The sequence below is a fragment of the Ovis canadensis genome, chromosome 6 (genome assembly GCF_042477335.2).
Source record: "Ovis canadensis isolate MfBH-ARS-UI-01 breed Bighorn chromosome 6, ARS-UI_OviCan_v2, whole genome shotgun sequence".
NCBI lineage: Eukaryota > Metazoa > Chordata > Mammalia > Artiodactyla > Bovidae > Ovis > Ovis canadensis.
Genome location: NC_091250.1, coordinates 119,954,619 through 119,978,486, shown reverse-complemented (window position 1 = coordinate 119,978,486; position 23,868 = coordinate 119,954,619). Strand labels below are relative to the sequence as shown.

Below are 23,868 nucleotides of genomic sequence, written 5' to 3'. Positions count from 1 at the left end.
AGGCCACGCTGCAGACAGCGTGTGAGTGAGTCACACCCAGTGTCTGACATGCCACCCAGCTCTTGGCTTGACCCTTCACGCCTAGTGACCTGGCTGACTAATGCCTCCACCCCCTCTTCTCATAGCCTTGACAACAAGGAGAATGAGACTGAGGTAGAAAGCCTGGGAATTCAGACCACTCACCTGAGCTATCAAATCGCCATTTTCTGCGTGGACCAGGATCACAGCTCCCAGCCCCTTAAGGAAGGTGAAGGCTTCATAGAGCTAAGGAGAGATGAACAGGGGTTGGGGTAAGATAAAAATATCACAGCACGAGCATTTGCAGACTGCCCTTATTGCTCACACACACAGTCATCCACCTGCCGGGATGGTCCATCCACATCAATGGAACACATTGTTCAACAAGTGAGCACTGGAAAAGATCTTCCCTTAGCCCTACACCCTCCAGATCCAAAAGCAGGAAGTTAAGGTGGGTGAGGGGGTGGCAGTGGTGGGGCATAATTGATAAAAATCACACCAAGGCATGATTATGCCCACAAGTATACCCACGCAGGCCTTTCATTTTCTTTGTGGCTTTGCTTCTTTAAAGTATGTAGTTGTCAATGGGGACAAGTGCAGCTGAGAAGTTTACTGAAATTGTATAATTAAACCCGCTGAGCCTGTATTGCAACCACCACCAACCACAGGAAATGTGTACATCTTTACAAAAATTCCAACCCATGTCATCTTACAAATCAGTGTACTAGGGGGGACCAAGTCCTTTAATAACTCTAATGCCCAGATCACATATATCCTGCCAAGCATCACCTGATTTAGCCAATCCAGGTCCTGCCCACACTTCCCACTGCCCTCTTCCAACCCACAAAGGATCTGTGGTCAGACAGTTGTATCTGGAGAGGACCAGAGCCACATGTTCCCTCCCTTTGCCAATCCCAACTTTGTCCTCATTGCATATAAGACCTCCCTCACCCAGGATGTGTGCTCTTAGGGGTAGACAACAGGTGATGGAGGCATATGGAGCACTTTTGAGGACCCACCCCCTGAATCTGCTAAGCTCCATTTCTAACCAGGGCTTCAGTGAAACAGACATTCAAATGAAACAGATGAAAATGTCAATTATGCTAGAGAAACACACACTACTTTTTCCATGAAACTGAACGTACTTTTAGCCTTTAGGATGCCTTTGATGGTTGCATCAAAGGTTTCCAGGACATCCGGGGGTAAGTTATATCCTGTCTATTTTGAAAGGGAAAACATGGATGCTTCCTCCATTGCACATGAAACCCCATGGTGATCATGACAATCTGCTTATTAATACCCAAAAGGCACCTGCTGTGTGCCAGGCTCTGCCCTAGAGCTTTACTTGTACAGAATCATTTAATCCTCCACAACCTCTCTTAATGGCAAGTGCAATTAAGAGCCTAAAGCACAGAGAGGTTAGGAAATCTAGCCCCAGGCTACACAGCAAAGTTGGGGCTTGCTGTCAAGCAGTCTGGCTCCAGCATTCATTTCCTTTGGCACCACACTGCCCCACCTTTTTAACAAGCAGAGGGCAGAGCGATAATAACAAAACCAAACCAGGGGTCCTAGTAGTGAAAGAAGGCCTGGGGCCCAATAAATTGTAACCCACTACATCTGTACTCCTCAGAACACTATCTTCCTTGACTCAACTCATCCACATAACAATTGTTTGAGGTTGACAGGGCCAGCGGTGATCATGCTGTACAGATGAGGAAACTGAGACAGGACGTGACTTGCAAGTGACTGGAGGAACAGCCAGGCCCTGCTTCAAGTCAGAGACCTAAGGAAATGGTCCCCAAACTCGCTTGAGCCCCAGAATCAGGGGCAGAGCTTTCGGGTCATACAGATTCCTGAAGTCTAGCCTTGAGCATCTCTGATGGAATCTAAGAGTCTGCGTTTTTAGTGAGCTCTTTACATGAGGCTGAGGATGAGCTGAGTTTGGGAACCACCATGCAGGGATCCCTACTCTATGCCACTCTAGCTGGAAAGGAATACAGGGTGATGACTGACAGTTCGGTGTCAGAACCAGGACTTGAACCCAGGCCCTTCCTCGGCCTGCTCTGACATCTCCCCTGCCCTGAACTGCCTTCCTGACAAGGCAGGTCTATTCTTGCCCCGGGGAGGTGGAGGGTGTATGAGGACCTACCTGGCTATCGGACATTTGGTAGAGATCCTTGTAAGCCATGTAGACCTGGAAGGAATTGACTCCTGTTTCAAGATACAAAGAGAGCAAAAAATGCATTTAAGATAAAAAAGAACATGTCTTGCCAGTAAATCAATAAGCACAGTACAGAGTGGTAACAACCAAGTTGGAAGGGTGCCATCAGAATTCACAGCAGGGGCATCTAAGCTAGCCTGGGGGCGGTGGATGAGGGTCAAAGGGGGCCTCCAGGGAAAGTCACGTGTCAGCTGAGTCTGAAAGAGCAGGAAGAGGAAGGAGGGGATGGGGGGTGGGGCGGAGGGAGGATGAGGGGGAGGGGAGGGGGAAAGGGAAGGAAGAGGGAAGGGGAGGGGAGCTACCTGGGCTGAGAGGGAGGGGTGTGCATGGCACAGATGGAAGGAAAGATAAAAGGACATTAGATGTGTAGGTGCTACAAAGTGTCCTGTGTCAGAAACAGAAAGATCATGTGCTTTTAAGAAAATTCCCTTACACTTTTTCATTCTGGTAAAATATACGAAACAAAATCCAGCATCGTAACCATTTTAAAGTGTACATTTCAGTGGCACTCAGCGCATTCACGATGGTGTACAGCCATCACTATTGTCTAGCAGAACATGTGCTTTTAAAGCAAGGGCATGACACGATCAGACTTTTTTGTCCCAGAAGGACTCTTCTGGAAGGATGGGTGTGCAGAACAGCAGGGAGACATGGAGGTGAGTTGGAAGATGCTGAAGGCAAAAGGGACACGTGAGGTGAGGCTCTGAACCAGGGCAGGAGCTGCAGGGATGGAGAGGGATTGAGAATGTGAAAAGGCTGAAATGACAGGATTTACTGTGCAGTCAGAGGTGGGGGAGCAGGGGAGGTGGGGAGAGGACTGCTCCTAATATGCCTTCAAGGGGCCCAAGAGCAAGGGATCATTATTTCACCTTCCACACCCACACGTGCTGAAAAGAGCCAACTCACTGGAAAAGACCCTGATGCTGGGAAAGATTGAGGGCAGGAGGAGAAGTGGGAGAGAGAGGATGAGATGGTTGGATGACTTCACTGACTCCATGGACATGAGTTTGAGCAAGCCCCGGGAGATAGTGAAGGACAGGGAAGTATGGTGTGCTGGAATTTGTGGGGTGGCAGAGGGTCGGACACAACCTAGCAGCTAAACGACAACAAACAGGTAAAATCACAGTGAAAGGTAAACTCACAGCCTTAGATGCTTCACTATTTTTGGAAAGAGAGGAGAAACATATCGATTGAGTAAATTTCTACGATCAGTTCAGTTCAGTCACTCAGTCCGGAAATTCACCAGAAATTAGAAGTAAACAATACAAATATAAAAACAGAAATAATGAATTGGCAGAATTGATAAATATGCCTTAGAACTGGTTCTGGTGAGTGGGTGGATGGGGGTAAAGCTGTCTCAGATCCGCTTTCGTCCAAATCATGATAGAGCTGACTCATTTTAAATGGAAAATTTCTTTAATTCTTAAAAATTCAAAGTAAAAAGCAAACAACCAACATGGTGAACATATCGGCAACAAACTAAACAAAATTTCTTTTTTCAAAACCTCTTATTTAAAGAATATCAGCCAGGAGTTACTTCTGGGCAAGGAGGGAGTTTTGACTACAGTGGGGACCCATGAGAAGTTCATCACAGAGGTCTTTGGGGCAAAGTTCCACTTCTTGCCTGGAAAGGGTAATCTTATAATTCATAAAGTCACATTTTTTTCTTCTGTGGTTTTCTGTATGCTTCATTTTATAGGTAAAAAAAGATTAAAATAAAAGCAATAAAGCAAAAAAAGGCAAACAATTTTTAGACAACTTTTTTTAGTTGTCTAACTAATAAAGATAAACACGATTTGGTCTTATCAAAGTAATTCAGATGGAAACCTCAGTACTGTACATTTTAGAATATGCTGCTCAATGCTAGTGAATAAGCATCAAAATGAGCCCCTCTTTCATAACAAGTGACAGTAACATTGGCACAACCAATTTGCACCCACTTAGAAAACCAATCCGTATCAAGAGTTGTGTTTCAGTATCTTTGGCCCAATAATTCTACCACTAGCGGCAGAGCTTTGGGAAATACGGTCAGCCCTGTTACTCAAAAACCTCCCAAATTCATAAACTCCATCATCACAGTCCTCCTCTAAGGAGGCTGTAAGGAGCACCAATGCTAAAGGATGATACTGAACACCTGCTGAGCCATCAACCCATTCATAACACCCTCCAATTCTCAGAACCGTCTTACATTTTTTAGCAAATAGCCTCCCCGTATCCAACCAGTAACCTTGGAAGCAGCCATGTTCATACCACGTGGCCACAGATCACAGATGGCTGGTCCAGGGCTGGGCATCTGACAGATGCTGAGCTGAGCCGGGGGAGGGACTGAGGCCAAATGACAGCAAAAGACATCTGACTGGTCTTTGAAACAGATGTCCACCCAGACAAAGCGTGGGCTGTTGTATTCCACTGCGGGGACTACGGAAATAGAGAATGCAGGTCAAGGGTAGGAGGAGGGCAGGGCTAGCTCAGAGAGAAAGGCAGGGATGAGCACAGGAAGACTTCCTGGCATGGCACGGATGTATTCATGGATCGCTGAATACACGTCTCTGTCACTAAAGGAAAGCTGCTTTGTTTAGCATAAGCCAAGCTCTAGAGTGAGTCTCTTGCTTGTAATCAAACATAGGGAGGCTGATATCTATATTGGTGAAGAAAAACTGGATTCATAAACAATTAATAGGTTTCTTGGCTACAAGACTTACAGATTTTTACATGATTTTTACAAACACAACTCTTGATACGGATTAGTTTTCCAAGTGGGCGCACACTGGTTGTGCCAATGTTACTGTCACTTGTTATGAAAGAGGGGTTCATTATGATGCTTATATGCATTAAGAATATTCGAGAAGAAAAAACAGGGAGCATTTCTGAAACTTATGAGAGCCCAGAAGCCCTTTCTCAGGGAATATTCATTGTCTCACCCATCAAATATTCACTGAGTATGGACTGTGGGCTAGTACCATTCTAGAAGCTAGAGATACAGCTACGAAGGAGGCAGGAAGGATCCTTGTCTATATTCTAGTGGAAATAAGCCGTGAACAAACAAATAAATGAGATAATTTCATGTAAAAGCAGGAGGCAGGAAGAAGTTAAACCGGCTGGTAAATAGTTTAAAGGTTCACAAAACTTTTGCAACAACCTCTCTCAAGAGGTAGAATCTATTTTCTCATTTCTTAAATGTGGGCTGTCTTGAGACTGACTCTGAACAGCAGAATGAAGCAGAAGTGTGAGTGGACACATTCCAAGCCTGGGCTCAGAGGGCTTGCAGCTCCATCAGCCTCACAGAGTCAGCATGGGAAGAAGCCTATGAGAGCTGCCGGGGAAGGGAGGGTACAGAAAGCCATCCCAGGCAGCCCCACCTCCCAGCTGGGGCCTAAGGCATAAGTAAGCCACATGTGGGCAGCAGAACCGCCCAGCTGAGCCCAAACCAAAGTGCCTTTCCACAGAGCTGTGCACAAATAATAAATGTTGCTTTTTATTTGTTGTAGTAAAATACACCTCGCCTAAAATTAACCATCTGCACCATTTTAAGTGGTTTAAGTACATGCACACTGCTGTGCTTCCATTTCAAAACCTCTCATTTTGGCAAAACTGAAACTCTATCCCCATTAAACACTTCTGCTACATTGACTATGCTAAAGCCTTTGACTGTGTGGATCACAACAAACTGAAAAATTCTTAAAGAGATGGGAATATCAGACCACCTTACCTGCCTTCGGAGAAACCTGTATGCAGGTCAAGAAGCAACAGTTAGAATCAAACATGGAACAACAGACTGGTTCCAAATTGGGAAAGGAGTATGTCAAGGCCGTATATTGTCACCCTGCTTATCTAACTTATATGCAGAATACATCATGTGAAATGCCAGGCTAGATGAAGCACAAGTTGGAATCAAGGCTGCTGGGAGAAATATCAATAACCTCAGATATGCAGATGACACCACACTTATGACAGAAATCAAAGAGGAATTAAAGAGCCTCTTGATGAAGGTAAAAGAAGAGAGTGAAAAAGTTGGCTTAAAACTCAACATTCGAAAAACTAAGATCATGGCATGCAGTCCCATCACTTCATGGCAAATAGACAGGGCAACAATGGTAACAGTGGCAGGCTTTATTTTCTTGGGCTTCAAGATCACTGCGGATGGTGACTGCAGCCATGAAATTAAAAGACTCCCTGGAAGAAAAGCCATGACAAAGCTAGACAACATATTAAAAAGCAGAGACATTGCTTTGCCAATAAAGGTCCATCTAGTCAAAGCTATGGTTCTTCCAGTAGTCATGTGTGGATGTGAGAATTGGACCATAAAAAAGGCTGAGCACCAAAGAATTGATTTGTTTCGGATTGTGGTGTTGGAGAAGATTCTTGAGAGTTCCCTAGGACAGCAAGGAGATCAAACCAGTCCATCCTAAAGGAAATCAACCCTGAATATTCTTTGGAAGGACTGATGCTGAAGCTCCAATATTTGGTCACCTGATGTGAAGAGTCGACTCATTAGAAAAGACCCTGATGCTAAAAAAGATAGAAGGCAGGGGGAGAAGGGGATGATAGAGGGTGAGATGGTTGGATTGCATCACTGACTCAGTGGACATGAGTTTGAGCAAGCTCCAGGAGATGGTGAAGGACCAGGAAGCCTGGCGTGCTGCAGTCCATAGGGGAGCAAAGAGCCAGACATAACTGAGCGACTGAACAACAGCAAATTAGACACCAACTCCGCATTGCCCGTCCCCCCAGGCCCTAGCAACCACCTTTGTACACTCTATGAACTGGATGACAACAGGCCCCTCCTATGAGCCCAGCCAAACAGCATCTGCCTTCCTGTGACTGGCTTATAATGTCCTCAAGGCTCACCCACGTCATAGCAGGTGTCAGAATTCCCTTTCTTTTCAAAGCTGAATGACGCTCCATTTTACAGATGGACAGCATTTTGTTTATCCAGTCATCCTCTGATGGACATTTAAGTTGTTTCCTTTTTTGAATAGAGAATTAACACCAAGCTTAGACCAGGGGTCTCACCCTGGTACCAGAGCTCTGGTGCTGAGATCATTGGGTGAGCCTCAGAGAGGTCAGCTTGGTGACATGCACAGTATCATATAGCCAAGAAGTATGAGGGCAGGATTCAGATCCAGGCAGCCCAACTTCTGGGATCTTTTTACATCCTGGACTGTGATTCTGTATACAAAAAAGTGTGTGACTCACAGCAACTTCAGTGAAGGGATAAAACCATCTGGATATAGAAGTTCAGACTTAAAAGACCCAAACTGGTAAATAAGCAAGGAACACCATCAGATATTCACATAAAGGAAAAGCGTGCACAAAATGTTTAACATAATTACTGGTTGAAGCATTGTAATGTTCAACAGTAGAGTGACTTTTATTCATTAAATTAGCAAGGATTTTATAGAAGCAATAACACCCAATGGTGCAAACATGCAGGGAGTGAGAGACATAGGGCAGTGGGCATGCAAGTGGGTGCATTTCTATGAAAAGCAATTTGGAAATAAGTGTCAGGCTTTTGAAAAAAGTTAAAACTTTGACCCTGTAATGCCATTTCTGAAAATCTAAGGAAATAATTAGAGATGCAAACAAATGTTTATATACAAAGATATTCACCAAACACAATTTACAGTAAAGCAAATGGAAAACCTAAGTGCCCAATAAAAAGGAAATAGCTAAGCAAATTAGCCATTACATTGTATGTTACAAGTCATTAAAAAGTTATTAATGAAGAGTAATGATTGTTCATAAAATGTTAAGTGAAAAAAGAAGAATTCCAAGTAACTGCTACTGTATAACTATATAAGGAGAAAACTGTCTAAATAGGGAATGGAAAGCAATAGTCTTTAACATTGATAATAAGTGGTAATTTGGGGGTAGGACCAGAGGGGAAACTTTTTTTTTCCTTCTCTTAATTTTCTTCTTTTGTATTGTGCTGATGATATTTTATAAGAAAACACAGCATATGTATTTTAAAAATTGAAAGTACCCCCCTTTCTCTCCTTGAAGCATCTCATTTATCTAAGGCTGTCTCTTCAGAGGGCCTCAAAACTGCCCCCCTTTCTGGAGGGACTACTCATATCTGGTTTACTCTGTTCTCTTCTGTGCTTCTGTGGGTCTTCAGTTCAGTTTATCTTCATTTGGTGTAACACACACTGTAAGGTACCCACACTGTGAAGGGACAGCCTGTGTGAGCCCACACAGAGGAGGGCCAGGTTGGACATAGAGAGGCACAGACATGATCCCCTCTGATCGTAAGCTCAGAGTTTAACAGAAGAGCCAGACAGACAACAAGGGTCCTTCAATCCAAAAAACAAAGCAAAAGCAATGGAAAAGGTGTGCCAAACAGGCCCCAGTAACCTGCTATGGATATTCAAGGGATAAAACAATTCTGATCAGAGAAATCAGAGGAGGTGATAGTTGAGCTGGGTATCAGAGAGAAGAAAGGGCATCCCTGGATGCAGGTATAGCAGTACCAAGAACAAAGACCCAGCAGTGTAGCAGGTTTCAGGGGGTGGCATTCAGGATAATAAGCACCCAGATGAGTGTAGTGGGGAGAGAGAAAAGTGAGGCTAGGTCAGTGGGGGCCTTGTGTGCAGGCTCAGGAAATCAGACTTTTTTCTATGAACAGACGGACTCTCCAAAGGATCTAAAGGAGAGGAAGACAGATTCTTTAAGGAGGGTCCAATATTTCCACTGTTGATGTGGCAGGGCAGAGCTCACAGCTGGGCTCAGAACAGATGCAGTTAAAGAGATTCGTAACTCCACAAACCAGACCCACCAAAGATACGATGATTCCAGAACTGTGCCCCACTTCCAGGGCTGTAACTCACCTTTGTCCTGCACCAGGACCTCGAGCTCCTCCCGGACGCCATCGTACCAGCTGGTGATGTCCACATGGAGGGAGTAGTCACAGCAGGATTTGGTGTCTGCTGCTTCATGCCATTTCTCAAAGGAGGTCAGCAGGCTGGACCCAGGTTCAGGAACAACATGGTCAACTGGGACAGAAAAATATCACATCCCAAGAGGCTCAGGACCCAAGCTGTTCCAATGGCAGCCTCTTCCCTGCCATCATCATCACCACCACCTCCAATATCAGCATAACTACTGCGACCATCCCTTATCCCCCCATTGCCATGATCATCACCACCACTTACACCATCCAGACCAACATCCTCAGCATCACCATCCTCTTCATCACTCTCACCATTGTCAACATCAATACTGTTACTGTCATCCCATCATTATCAAAACCATCAGCAGGGAAACGGTCACCACCATCTCAGTCTTCATTGCCACCACCACTGTTACTGTAATCTCATCTTCCTCCTCATCACCATTGTTATCATGACTGCTTATTGAATGCTTACAATGTATCACATACTGCCACAAAGGCTTTATATAAATTACCTAATAAAATCCTCACAACTACCCTGTAAAGTGAGTATAAATACCCTCACTTGGCAGATGAGGAAACTGAGGCTTAAAGAAGGTGAAAAACGTCCAAGGTCACAAAACTAGTAAGGCAGTACAGAGAAGATTCCCAGAGTCCAGTCAGCTATAAAGACAGGACCATTTCCTGTGACTCCATGTTACCTTCTTGGGCATAGAATGCAAAGGTGAAAAGGACTTAAAAGAATATGAACTTGACCATCCCTTTTTCAAATAAAGTCTTAGATGTAAAGCCTATCAATGGGGAGACATCTGTCTTTTAAACCACACTGGGCTCTGCACATCCCTCTGTTCCCGCCCTGTTTCTAACATCCACCCTTCACAGCCATAAAGAGCAGTATCTGCTACCCAACCCCTCTCACTCCTCCACCCATGTAGAGCATCAAATTAGCCTTTGCTAATTTGCCTTTCCAGTCCTTACTCTACGTGACCTCTCAGGACATGTCAAATCACTCTCTCCTTCTTTAAATTTACTCCTCCATGGTTTCCATGGCAACGTGATTTTCAAAGTTTGGAAACATTGTACTATGCATCATTATCACAGCAGCAATACTGACACAACCACTTCCCAGCTGTGAAAATTTCAGCAGCTTATCTCTCTGAGCCTTGCTTTCCCAATGGTCATAACAATACCTGCCTCACTGGTTCTAAAACTTTAGCCTTCTGCACACCATGTACCCAGAGCAAAGAGCCTGATGTTGCTCACGATGCTGGGGCTTTGAAAGAGAAGTAGCAGCCTATGGCCTAAAGCAGGGGTACGACTCACTGATCATTGTGGTCCCGCCCACCAGCGCTGCTTTGGTCCCTTGGAAGAAGTCATCAGCAGCCGTCATCCCCTGGAAGGGCTTCTGCAGGTAGGTGTTGACATCAATACCTCCAGGAATAACCATCCGCCCATTGGCCTCAATGGTCTTCACTCCACCGGGAACAATTAAGTTCTCCCCTATTTGCCTGGAAACAGACAACAAAGACAGACTTTGGTTCTGAAAACAAATGGCTGCCAACTGTGCAGTTTCAGTTCCATGAGACAAACATTTCTGAGGCAAGTCCCACCCAGGGCACCAGGTGGACAGAGAAAACTCAGGCAGGGTCCCTGCCCTCCAGGGGCTCACAGTCTAATGAGGAGGAGAGACATATAAGAAGACGTTTATTACACCCCAGTTCACACTGGGGGATGAGGAGCACAAGGTGGGACATTTCATCAGCCCTGGTGATCTGGGAGGGCCTCCAGGGGGAGGCAGGGGCAGAGCTGAACCCAAGAGCAGTGAGACCAGCATTGGCCTTAAGTGGGAAAGCGTTCTCTGAACAGCTTGTCACTCAAGAGTACTTCATAGTCTCTTGGCAACTGCCTGGGGGATGCAGAGATGAGCAATGGCAGGGGGACACAGTGACAAGACCCCTTAGCTCTGCAAGTCCTCAAAGGCAAGGCTATGGAGTGAACTCTGACAGTCCCAAATCCATATGTTGAAGTCCTAACCCCTAGCCCTTCAGAATAAGACTATATTTGCAGAGAAGGCCTCTAAAGAGGTCATTAAGTTACAATGAGGTCACTAGGGTGGGCCCTGACCCAACATGACCGGTATTCTCATGAGCAAAGAAGATTAGGACACAGACATGTACAGGGAAGACCACATGGGAACACGGAGAAGACGGGCATCCCAAGCCTCAGAAGAAACCGACGTACCCACACCCTGATCTCAGACATCCGGCCTCCAGAACTGGAAGAGACAAGTATCTGCTGTTTAAACCTCCCCATCTGTGGACTCTTAAGTCAGGCCTGGCAAACTGATGCAGACATGCAATCCTCATAGAAAACAATTGTGAGCACCGGCCTCAGGAAAGCTGCTTAACCATCAGGCATTAGCACCATAAACCTGCCATGAGGGAGTCACACCGAGGGTGGCAGGGCTTTTCTAGATAGACTGACCAGCCCTTCCGTTCCCCATGTGCTTGCTGCCTGCAAATGCCCTCGAGAAGGGGGCAAATTCTAAAAGTTGGGGAAGGAGGAAGAAGAGCCTAAGAATCTCAAAGCCTTGCTCCTGTGGCATCTATCGGCTGTGCCTTGTGTGTTGGAACCAGAGTCAGGAGATGTATCTAGGGGCCAGTGGAGGGATGGGGTCGGGGGTGGGTGGAGAAAGACCAGGACAGATTCAACAGCCTCCATGGCCAGCGCCCGCCTGAGACCACAAGCAATGGTTATTTAAAACAGAAATCCAGGGGCTTCCCTGGAGACTCAGTGGTAAAGAACCCGCCTGCCAATGCAGGAGTTTGATCCCTGATCCGGGAAGATCCCACGTGCCGTGGAGCAGCTAAGCCCGTGCAGCACAGCTACTGGGCCTGTGCCCTCATGCCCAGGAGCCCAACTACTTTGCCCGCAACTACCGAAGCCTAACACCCTAGGGCCCATGGTCCACAAGAGAAGCCCCCACAGTGAGAAGCCCCCACAATGACACCAAGAGTAGCCCTTGCTCGCCACAACTAGAGAAAAGCCGATGCAGCAGTGAAGACCCAGCACAGCCAAAAGCGCATAAATAAATAGAAGTTTCTAAAAAGAGATCCAGTTGTGCTGAACTGTTGGGATCTGGCCCCAACATTAGTTTCTCTAAGTTATCTAAAAACATCAGTATAATGAAGACGCAGGAAAATGTTGCTTCAATGACCACAAACGTCAGGTGCCAGAGTCCACACACAGGAGTAGAAGCAGAAGATCCTTGATCTTCTGGACTCCTGGGCTGGCTGCTTGGGGCACAGAGGTTACCGGGCTTTATGTAGGGGGGGGTCTTCCAACAGAAGTGGAGCATCACACAGTTTGCCCTGAAAATGGAAACAGGTCTAGTCCAAGCACAGTGCCAAGGCCACGGTGAGCCCCCAGGAAATGTCAGCATATCTGCCAATTTCACCAGCACAACAACTGCAGCTGCTGCTGCTTCTAATCACCAATCCTCCTCCCTCTAGAATTCGCATCATCATGTAGAGAATCCTGCCGGGTCCAATCTCCCCACTGCCCATCTCTAAGATCATGGACGATGCCAGGAGCTGAAGGGAAGGGGGTTCAGGGAAGTCACCCCCGAGCCTTATAACTGCTATTGTGCACTGACCGTAGAAGACTTTTCTAAGGTCTCATTCAAGTTCACACCAGTTATTAAAGACGACAGGGTGATGTTCAGAATGTGCGCCACTCACAAAGGAACAGGCACAGCCCAATCAGAATGAACACGCACACAGACACCTCGGCACAGCCTTCCAGTGGGAACCAGCGGAGTCACAGCCCAGTTTGATCCTGGTCTGTGTGATTTGGCTGCCACACCGCAGCGCCAACAAGGCCTACCCTTCAGGGCCATTCTAACCAGGCAGATCATCGCCTTTTTACAAACGCTCTCTCATCTCTTGCCAACAACTCATGAGGGAGGAAGTATTCACATTTTACAAAAGAGGAAAACGGAACTCAGAGAGGGGCGGTAACTTGTCCAAGGCCACCCAGCGAGTCAGTGTTGGGTCTGGATTCAAGCTCAGATGCCTTCCTTCTTCCCTTCCACAGAAGCAGCAGGTTCTCTCCAAAGTGGGATTAAACTAAACGGGACCCCCAGTGAGTCCCCATGAATTAGGAGGAGGACTCCCTGAGTGGTTCTCAGTGGCAATGTGGACGGAAGGAGAGGAAAGAATGGAAGGAACTTGGAGAAGCAGAGACCAGTCCCCAGCCAGCATCACCCTCACCACCATTCAGAAAAAAGTCCTCAGCCATCAGTATCTGATTCTCCAATGCTCAGCAAATTGGATGGAGTCCTCGATGAATCATAAGAAATGCTGCACAAACATAGCTGAATAGCTTTTAGTAAAATTTGGTGAATGGCCGCAAGATGAAAGGATTCTTGGGGTTTAATCAGAGTGAAGAGGAATAACTGAGCCTCCTCGTGCCAGGCAGTTCCTTGGGCTCTCCTCACTTCCACGCCTCCTTCTCAGCCAGCAGGGACCTGGGCCCCACGCGACCATCCGAGACTCTGTAAGGCATTCAGACATAGTCACTTGCTCTGCTTAGTAAGGCAGGAAAGGCACCTCCACTGCTTAGAAAGCTTTACAGCAACAGGGTTAAAAGTAAAAGGCATCTCCCACGAAAAGCTGATGAATCTTGGATTTACAGACACTGCTAATTTCCTGAATACCCTGGGTGACCTAAGTCCTTAAGTTTCTAGGAGCTCACGCAAACAGCAAGCACTTAATAACTGCAGCCCAACCTATGAGCAAAGGCTCCATCTGCTCACATCCTGGACTGCAGGTCTTCCAACCCCCAACTGCACATGGCCGGTAGGAATAGTGGTTCCATGAAAGGGTTCTCCATGTCACTATGTCCTTCACGCTCAGGACCCCAGAGGCCTCACATAAGTGGGGAGCTCAGCACGGAGCGGTTGTGTCTCATCTAAGCTGCAGTGACTCAGAAACCTCACTTTACCATGCGTCTCACCACACTCCACCCCACTCCACCATCCCTTTCTGGTTCCAGGCTATACCGTGTCTGAGACTGAGGTCCCCACCTTCTGATGTCTAGGTTTGTATGTTACACTTGCTTCATCAACACTCTGGGGTCCCATCCATCCCTGGCACAGTGCTAGGCCCTATGGGATGGCAGGCAATGACAAGATCTCTCATTGGTGGCAAGGGCTATGGCGGAGGTGGTGAGGGGGAGGTGGGCACATTCAGCACAGAGGAACAGTCTGGGTTCTGGAAGGCTTCCTGGAGGAGGAGCCACAAAAGCTCGACCGGTAGGACAAACAGGAGCTGGGAGGCAGGGGCATGACATGAGGATGGGGGAGGGGCAAGGCATTTCAGATGGAGGATTTATGGATGCAAGTTTCCCAGGGGAGAACTGCTTGGCAAGTTCTACAAAGGCCATTTTTAGTGCAGAGGGAACTGGGGGAAGGGGAGGGAATAAACTGGAAGAGGTGAGGCCTGAGCTGGACCGGAAATGGTCAGATCCATTCAGGATAAATTGGTGGGGGGTCAGGCAGAGGGAGGTCGGGAGGGGCTCAATGCTGCCCTTGGCACCTACTCCTCACAGATGGCCCCTTAACACACAAGGCAATCCACAGCCTCCTCCTCCTCATCATCCCTCCTCTTCCTCTGCCCCTTCCTCCCTGTCCTCCTTCTCCTCCCCACCACCATCATCATCATCAGAGGATACAAGCTCAGGATGGATCCACCAATAAACATTCGTTCCTATTTGAACTTGACCCTGCTCACACCCCCTCTGCCTTCTTTCCAGGGCCAGCTGCCCACGTTGGATCCGAGATGATCTCCAACGCTGCTCTTCCCAACTCCAGAGGAAGAGTCTAGTGGCAGAGCAAAACGTGGAAACCATGTAAAAGCCACTGTCTGGTGTTAGGGGCTGAACAGTGACCCCCAAAGCCCACATATTGAAGCCCTAACCCTCAGTAACTCTGAATGTGACTATGTTCAGAAACAAGGTCTTTAAAGGGATAATTAGGTTAAAATGAGGCTGTTAGGGCGAGTCCTAATGCAACAGGGCTCTTGTCCTTTTAAGAAAGAGGACAAACCAGAGGCACACACAGAGGAAAGGCCATGGCAAGAAGATGGCCATCTGTGGGGGTGGGCGTGGGGGAGGAAGGCTCCAGAGCGAGGGGACATACCTACGCCTAGAGCCGATCCACACTGTTGTACAGCAGAAAGCAATACAACATGGTAAAGCAATTACCCCCCAATTAAAATTAAATTAAAAAAAAGAAGGCAGCAGCTGTCAGCAAGCTAGGGAGAGAGGCCTTAGGAGAAACCATCCTGTTGGCACTTCAGCCCAGGACTTTGGCCTCCAGAACTATGAGAATAAATTTCTCTTGTGTAGGTCTCCCCATCAGGGATATTGTGCTCTGGCAGCCCACCCAGACTCACACCTCTAGGATGTCCTACACAGCTGAAGAGGCAGCCAGCCAGGAGAAGGCACAGGAGAACTCCAGAGTCCCAAAGCATGTCTTCCCTATACCAGATAAGAACCCTGCCTGGAGGCCAAACATGCCTCCTTTTCTCCTGGCCCCCTCCACCCAATTCCAGAAACTACAGACAGGTAGGGAAAAAAAGCTTTGAATCTAGTCAGGTGTGCTAGGCTGGAATTGGGCCCTTGCCCCTAACTCATTCTGCAACGTGGAGCAGCTACTTGCCCCCCGGGGCCCACCACCTGCCAAGAACAGAAGGGCCGGTGTGTGTGCTTCACAGCCTCTGTGGGCCTCACGGCCTGTGTGAGCACCACGGCAGGGAGCCTGTATCGTCATGGGGTACACAGCAAACACCATCCCCTTCTCCACCCATGGTTTGCGCCTCCCCACACATCTCCATCCCTGGGAGTCAGAGCCAGCACACTTATTCTGGGGCAGAATGCCAGCCTTCTACTTCCTCTAAGGGCTGGACAGCTTAGGGAGATGGGCTCCTTAGAAGGTGTGTTTGGTCCACCCACTTTATGAGTCCATCTTCCAGGTAGACGTCGGCGTAGAAGGACTGGTCATCGTTGATGATGCGTCCGCCCTTGATGAGAAGCCGGTCACTCTGAAAAGCCAAGCAAAGTAGTAAATGTCATTATAGAAAAGCCAAGAAATGCTTTTTTCTAACTTTCAACATAAAATTTTCAACTCTTTTCTAAAGTAAAGAAATGGCCTTAAAAAGCCCCCTTCGAGCCTTCATCCAGATTCTTTCAAGACTTGATCCTTCTTTCACCTCTTTCCCTCCTTAAACACTGGCTTTGTATTCACTGAGATATTTTAAAGCAAATCTCAAACATGGTATCATTTCATCCATAAATGCTTTACTACATAATCTGTTAGGCAATTAAAAAAAACAAAAACTAAAACCAAGATCCATTATCCCAACAAACCCAGTCATCATCAATTCCTTCAGCTCAGTTAGTAACCAGACCATGTTCAGTTTTACTTGATTATCTCAAAAATGTCCTTTTACGCTGGGGTATTGTGACGAGGAATCCACCTGAAGTCCCCAGAGCACATCCATCCCACAATTCTCTGTAGTCCACTGAAATCTATACCACCTCCTCCTCTTTTTAAATGTCATTCATTTGTGGAAGAAACTGGGTCATTCGTAAATAGAACAAGAATTTCTTCAGGCATTATTACTGAAATTAACAAAACTCAATTTTAAGACATTTTCAAACAAGTGAAATGACCAAAAAAATAAAGTGACATTCCCCAGGAAAAACACCACCAATCAGTGTTCTGATGTTTTTTCCCGATTTCCCTCTACTTCCGTACTTGTGATCCTAGCGCACCTCGTCATTCACTCACCCGTGCACCCATCAGATACTAGCCCAGGAGCCTGGAAGAACAGGAGAAGAATGAGCTCTCGTGGAGCTGGTGAGGGACGGACAGAGGTTTAACAAATCTGGGAGTATGTTGGGTTCAAAAAAGGAGAATTATAGGGTGCCCATCATGGGCACAAAGCGAAAGGGCTGCTGACCTTATTGGGGAGTCAGGTAAGGCAAGCTCAGATCTAAAAAATAATTCCAGATAAGTTGGACCAAAGGGTGAGGAAGAAGGCCAGTAGGGTGAGTGCTAAGCGCCTGGGCAGGAAGAACTGATCTGCCAAGGCCCAGAGGCAGCAAAGAATATAGCCAATTCTAGGAGCTAGAAAGAACACACAGTTGTGTCCTTTCTGCATTTTACCATAAGCCTGTCTCAAGTTATTTCATTTAAGGGGTTACAAAATATTTCATTTTATGGATACACAATAGACTGTTAATTATTCCCCCATGGTTTTCAATGGTTCACAATGATACATATTTCTACAATGAACAACTTTGTGTATAAAGCTTTTCTTTTAATCTGGACTATTTGTTAAGCTAAATTCTCAGAAATTGAACAACTGAGTCAAAAAGTATAAACCGTGCTTGCATCCCTTGATAAATATAACTAGACTGCTTTTCAAAAGTACCTCTCCAATTTGTCATTCCGAGACCACCAAAACACCCCTGGTTGTCATTAATACTTGTTAACTTGCGCTTCTTGGAGGCTGAGAACTTTTTCTGCCACATGTCCATTTACTGTTTGTGTTACCTCCTAGCTGGAGATGTGGTGATGGACAAAGCACAGCCTCTGCCCTTAAGCCCCACCCCTTGGATAGGAAGCCAATTGGTACTGTTATAGTAAACAGTAACAATTCAGAGTCGCCACCTCAGACAGAGGGTCTTGCATGGGTTCCTCTGAAAACTGAGCCTGAGATGACGATTTTAGAGGCAAGCAGTGATTCTGGGAGGTGATTCCAGGAAGTGGAGTAAGGGAGGCAGGCATGGAAATCCAATACAGGGTACCCACTGATCCAGCTAACACAGGGTACCCAGTGAGTAACTGGGGCTAGATCCCGCCAGGGCCCCCTGAGAAACCCTCTATAGATACAGAATGCACCTCAGGTGGGTCCCAGTGGTCCCTCAGCACTGACCACGAGAGGAAGGCAGAGGATGCTGTATAAGCCTAGAAAAGAAGGTTGTCACCCAAATTAAGGAATCAGCAAATGGAATGCATGCATCCATGCATGCGCACGCAGTCATGTCCAGCCCTTCCCGATCCCACGGACTACAGCCTGCCAGGCTCCCCTGTCCATGGAATTCTCCAGGCAAGAATACTGGAGGGGGGTTGCCATTTCCTACCCCGGGGGATCTTCCTGACTCAGGGATCAAACCCACATCTCCTGCATCTCCTGCTAGTGGGTTCTTGACCACTAGTGCCATCTGGGGCTTCCCAGGAGGCTCAGTGTTAAAAGACAAGCATGGGACACAACTCAGTGACTAAACAAACACACTAAGGAATCAGCAAAGGCTTGCTGAGCAGAAACAGAGCCTACAGCCTGCTACGCAGAACCGTCTAGTGGGTTCTTGCATCAGTGTGTTTCCTCCAGAGTGAAGGCTAAGTTAGTGAGACCCTACTTAATCTGGACTCCTATGTAGGCGAAATTCACTCTCTCACTTGCACCAGGCAGCTCTCTGCTCAGTGTCACCTGAGGGTCCTCCCCTTGGCTGGCTTGTCTGGGACACCTTACATCACGGTCTCTTCTGCAGACCCCTCACCTCTTACCCACTTTATGTTTACACAGTTCTTAACATAGTACATCTGACATAGCCTACATTTACATGTGTGTTTATCAATGTGCCTTGTCACATTGACCTCAGAGGTGTGTTTCCCCACTGGCTGCATCAGATACCACTCACAGGGAACCATTGCACTCGCGTTACTGTGGAAGGATGGGAGCACCTACAGTTGTCCCTGCAGTTCCCTCAGAGACTTGATTCCATGAGGGCAGAGATTTCACCTGTTTTCTTCACTGCTGGGTCTCTAATACTTTGGGCACAGCCTGACAGGATATATGAATGGATGAATGCCTGAACTAATTCTCGAAGGATAACTGCGTAAAGATGGAGAGAAACCCCCAGGCCCAACCACCCGCCTCTTATCTTTAAGACAGAAGCCAGGACCAAAGGAAAGAGCCCTGGGCACTGCGTATCCAGAGGCAGAGACACACTGCTGTGCAGTTTTCTTGGGCACTGGAAAGCAGAGCAATGTGACTCATTGGCAGCTGGTGCCTGGTTTCTGGAACACGGTCTCCCGTGCGCAGCCGTCTGCCTCGTCACATTTAATAGAGGGCTTTTCAGGCTAATCCTGAAAGGTGGTATTTAATGCACTGTACCCAGAAGATCAGCCCCACCCAGCTCTGCTCTTCCTAGAATCAGATGTTCAAATCCCCGCCCGGCCCCCCAGCTACCAGCAGATACCATGTGTAGCTACCATCAGGGTACTGGCTCTTGCTGTTCTCAAGGGCCAGCCTATTTCTAAAAATAATAAGTTCACAGCAGAAGGCAAGAGCTGATGTGACTTCTTTTTTCTTCCTTCAAATGAGTAGCGTGCTTGCCTTTCAACTGACACTTTCAAAAGCATGTTCTTTGGAACTCTAGCCCAGCAGGGTTTTAGTAGATGTTGATCCAAAAGGGGATTCCCAGGTGCAGCGAGTTTAGAAAATTCTGGGTTAAAGAGATGCAGAGATGGTTTTTATGTCAGGAATTCCCAGATCCTTTACTGCCGATGTGTAATGTGAATATTCAAGAGGGGAACTGAGTTGATCTTTTCCAAATTTAGACCCTTCCCTGCCGGGAGCCTGCGTGAGGAACTCCGCCCATGGCAAAGGTCATGAGGAAGGAGGCTTGGCATACGCAAAGGCGTGATCAAGCGTCAGGAAACCCCCTGTTCCCGAACATCTAACCCCAAAACCAGAGACTGTTTTATGCTCTCACCTACACCTCTGACTTTACGGGGGGCTCTCCCCCATAACCATTTCTCTCGGAGAAGGAGTTAACTTGCGGCTCCAAGTCAATAAAATTCCTGGGTGTGACAAGAGTGTTTCAGCTTACGGACTCCTCTGAAGGTTATCTAGCCCACCTGTATAGGTTCGTCCAGCCACATGTGATTGTTTACAGCCTCCCGACCTGAGAGGCACGAGATGTTTTAGACTTACTAAAGGCAAATTCTTTTGGGGAGTAGGAAATTATTAGTATAGTGGGTTGGTTAGGAATTATATTGGTGAAGGGTTTTTCATTTGTTGTGTCAATAATTGCTGCTAATTCCCTGCCCTGGGTGGGACAAGGATGTCTCAGGTCAAACCTCTCTGCTGACAGACTAGCTTGTGTGACAGGATTATCCATACTGCTGCCACTACGCACATGTTTACTACCTCTCAACCATAAACAGCAGAGAGTTTTGGAGTATTTTGAGAGTCTTAATTAGCACAGGGCTTTTTCTTCTTGTTCAGTCAATGATTGCCGCCAGGCCTCCATATCCTTAGGCACCTGGGAATATATTAATCAATGTATTTGGAATATAGCAAAGGAAATATAGTAGTTTTTGATGTTAGCAATACTAGACTTTTTGAGTTAATGGATTTTCTCTTTTGTAATAGATCACTGTACTTTGTTATAAATCACTGTGTCCTTGCTATGTAAAAATGTAACTTTATCATATCTTAAGACTAAATAGATCTTAAGGGGAGCATTGGTGAAAGGATTTTCATTTGTTGGGCTGATGTTTGCTGCTAAATCTCCATGTTCCCTACCCTTATAATGAATATAACTAGCATATAGGAAGAAATAAGTATTAACCTTTAAGACTAATCATGTTAACCTTGGGTTAAATAAATTCCTTTCTTGATTGTAACTCACTACACCCTCACCCTATAGGAATGTAACTTTATTTGGAGGGTGCTGCCTGGTTTAAGAAAAAACACCCTTGGAAGAAATAAGTTTTTTGGTTATCAGAAAGAAAGGATCATAAAATGTCAGCAGGTCTCACTCATGGCCAGAAGATGATGTACCTTTTTTATACATTTATGTGAAGCACCTGATTTTGATAAAGGTCAGGACTGCTGACCCCCGCGTGACTCTGTATTCATCCCTATGTGTAACAAAAGGTATATAAGCAAACCCAAAAATAAAGAAATCGGATCAGTTTCTGGAAAGACTGATCCCCCCATGTCGCTTCTTTCTTGCTCCCGTTTTTCTGGCTGAATTCCCATCTGGAGCATGGATGCTATTCCACGTAATCCAAGTTATTCAGCCTCTTTTTCTCCACTAATCTTCCTACTACACTATCCATTTCTAATCTCTCTATATCTGTGATTAAATATGTATTTTTCCAAAGACGCCGACTCCGTCCCCACCTTCGAATTCCCTGGATCCACTGGGGCTGGACCCCGGCACTTCCCATTCTGTGGGACACTTGACAAAGATACTTTTTCTCAGAAGACATCTCAGGAAATGTGCTTTATGGCTGTGACGCTCTCCACGCCTGTGTGTGCTGAATGGTTCTCAGGGAATGTGAGGTCCCATTGACCTCAGATGGAAATGGAGCTTGAGATGGGCTGATCTACCAAATTCACAAACTCAACATGGGTGGAGATCTGACCCAAGGTTTCCTAACTTCCTGTCCAGCGTTCGCTCCATCAAACACACTTCGTCCCATTTTTAAACATGTTCACCCATTTGGGGGCTTCCCTAGCAGCTCAGCAGTAAAGAATCCGCCTGCAATGCAGGAGTTGCCGGAGATGCAGGTTTGGCTCCTGGAAGAAGGCATGGCAACCTACTCCAGTACTCCTGCCTGGAGAACCCCATGGACAGAGGTGTCTAGTGGGCTACAAAGAGGGTTGCAAAGAGACACGACTAATGTGACTTAGCACACAGGCACATGGTAGAAGCCGTAACTACCCGTCATTAGATGCAATTTAGAAAGAACCTGAGGATCTAGGACTCCCTTTCTTCATGCAGGAAGTGTGAGTGAAAAACCCTACAGAGCTGTACTTCCCTCCAACAGTAAATTTTATGACACATAATTTTGAAGAGTTTAATAAAAATCACACATTTTAAAAAAAAATACCAATACCCTGCCTCTCCCAGGATCACCACAAGGAGCAAACAGTCAGCAGATGTAAACAATGACAAACTCTGTACAAGACTCACTGTTAAAATACCTTGAAAGAAAATTAAATACCTCATTAAAAATTCAACAAAATCTAACAACAAGGGTATGTCAGAGACTGCCCACTTCTTCCCCGGTGACAGCAGTAACCTAAACAGACTTATACTCATCATGGTTCACAGCCTTGGATCAGTGCTGTGTAAGAACAAACGTTCAGAGTCAGATGCAGCTTCCAATCCCTGCTCATTTGCCACCCATGTGACTTAACCTGTCTCAGCCTCAGTTTCTTCATCTATAAAATAGGGATAATTGTCCCTGCCTCATAGGGCTGAGGGAGAACCCCATGGGGTATGTATATAAAATGCTTTGCCCAGGCCTGCCACTGGTGAATACTCAGCAAAGTTACACATTGTTTATTCTTTGCCATTTTCTGTAGCAGAAATTACACTCAATAAATATTTGCTTAAGAAAACAGTACGTGCAGCTAAAAAAAAAATCTTGCCCATTAGGAATTCTCAGGCCAGTGGGAAAGACTGAATCATAACCAGACCTTTGCACCCCAGTGTGGGAAGGGCTTGGACAGAGGTGTGGTAGGAGCACAGAAGGCCTCCACTCCAGCCCTTCCAGGAGAATCGTGCTTATTCTGAGCTTGAAGAGTGAGGAATTAGGCACGTGGCAGAGGAGAGAGGTGGAGAAGGGAATGGCAATCCACTCCAGTATTCTTGCTTGGAGAAGCCCATGGATGGAGGATCCTGGCAGGCTGCAGTCCGTGGGGTTGCAGAAAGTCGGACACGACTGAGCAGCTAATACAGACAGAGGAGATGGTAGAGGGAGGCAATGGCAGGGGACAGGCATGGGTCAGGGGGTTCCAAGAGCGCTCAAGGGTCTGCCAGTGGTTTCCTCTGGCTGAAGAAGGACCACAGGGTGAGGAAGCTGGAGAGTCAAGCAGGTCCAGGCTCACAGGGGCTCTAACGCCACAAGCAGACGCAAGGCTGGGCTGGTCACGATGGTAATGACGATCATGAAAAGGCTTTCACCAAGGAGGAATTCAAGCCCACCAAAGCTTCTGAACTGGGACTGCCCAAACTGGGCAGAAGTGGGAGAAGAGACACTGATCATCTGCACAGCTTCCTTCAAGCTGGGATTTCTTAGTAAGGGTATGCCTCAGCCATTGTTACAAATTGTATCACAGATCTTGACTTTTGACCTAGAAATTCAGTGCTGGGAATCTGTCCTTAGGATAATATCCCAAACAGGGTCAAAGAATTATCCACAAAGAGGAAAATCAAACTGAGTAACAAGATACCACACCACTAATGGCCTAACACTCAGCTACTAAAATATCCCCCAGGATTTTATTTATCTATTTATGGCTGTATGGGTCTTTGCTGACATGCACAAGCTTTCTCTGGTTGTGGTGAGTGGGGGCTACTTCTCTCGCTGCAGCCCACGGGCTCTGGGGGCGTTCAGGCTGCAGCAGCTGCGGTGCACCGGCTTCACTGTCCTGCGGTAAGTGAGATCCTAGATTCCCAGACCAGGGATTGAACCCACATCCTCTGCATTGGCAGGCAGACTCTTAACCACTAGAGAAGTCCCTCCCCGGGGATTTTAAAGGATAAAGCACAGTGCTAGAGAATAAAATGTTAGGTGGAAAAGCAAAATACCAAACTCTCTACATGGTAGATCTTTCTGGTAGTATCTGACTCCACCCAGTGCAGGCTT

General features: G+C 46.6%; 1 protein-coding gene across 2 annotated transcripts in view; it reads right to left on the bottom strand.

The window, feature by feature from the left end:
- The window catches only part of CRMP1 (collapsin response mediator protein 1), a 66,428-nt gene that overhangs the window by 25,293 nt on the left and 17,267 nt on the right, over window positions 1-23,868 (bottom strand). For both annotated transcript variants that reach the window (XM_069593232.1, XM_069593233.1), the window contains exons 2-6: window positions 16,143-16,231; window positions 10,452-10,636; window positions 9,067-9,231; window positions 2,168-2,229; window positions 184-264 (exon numbers count right to left, since the gene is read on the bottom strand). In XM_069593232.1, coding sequence (XP_069449333.1) covers window positions 184-264; window positions 2,168-2,229; window positions 9,067-9,231; window positions 10,452-10,636; window positions 16,143-16,231 — 582 coding nt within the window. The remainder of the gene's footprint in view (window positions 1-183; window positions 265-2,167; window positions 2,230-9,066; window positions 9,232-10,451; window positions 10,637-16,142; window positions 16,232-23,868) is intronic.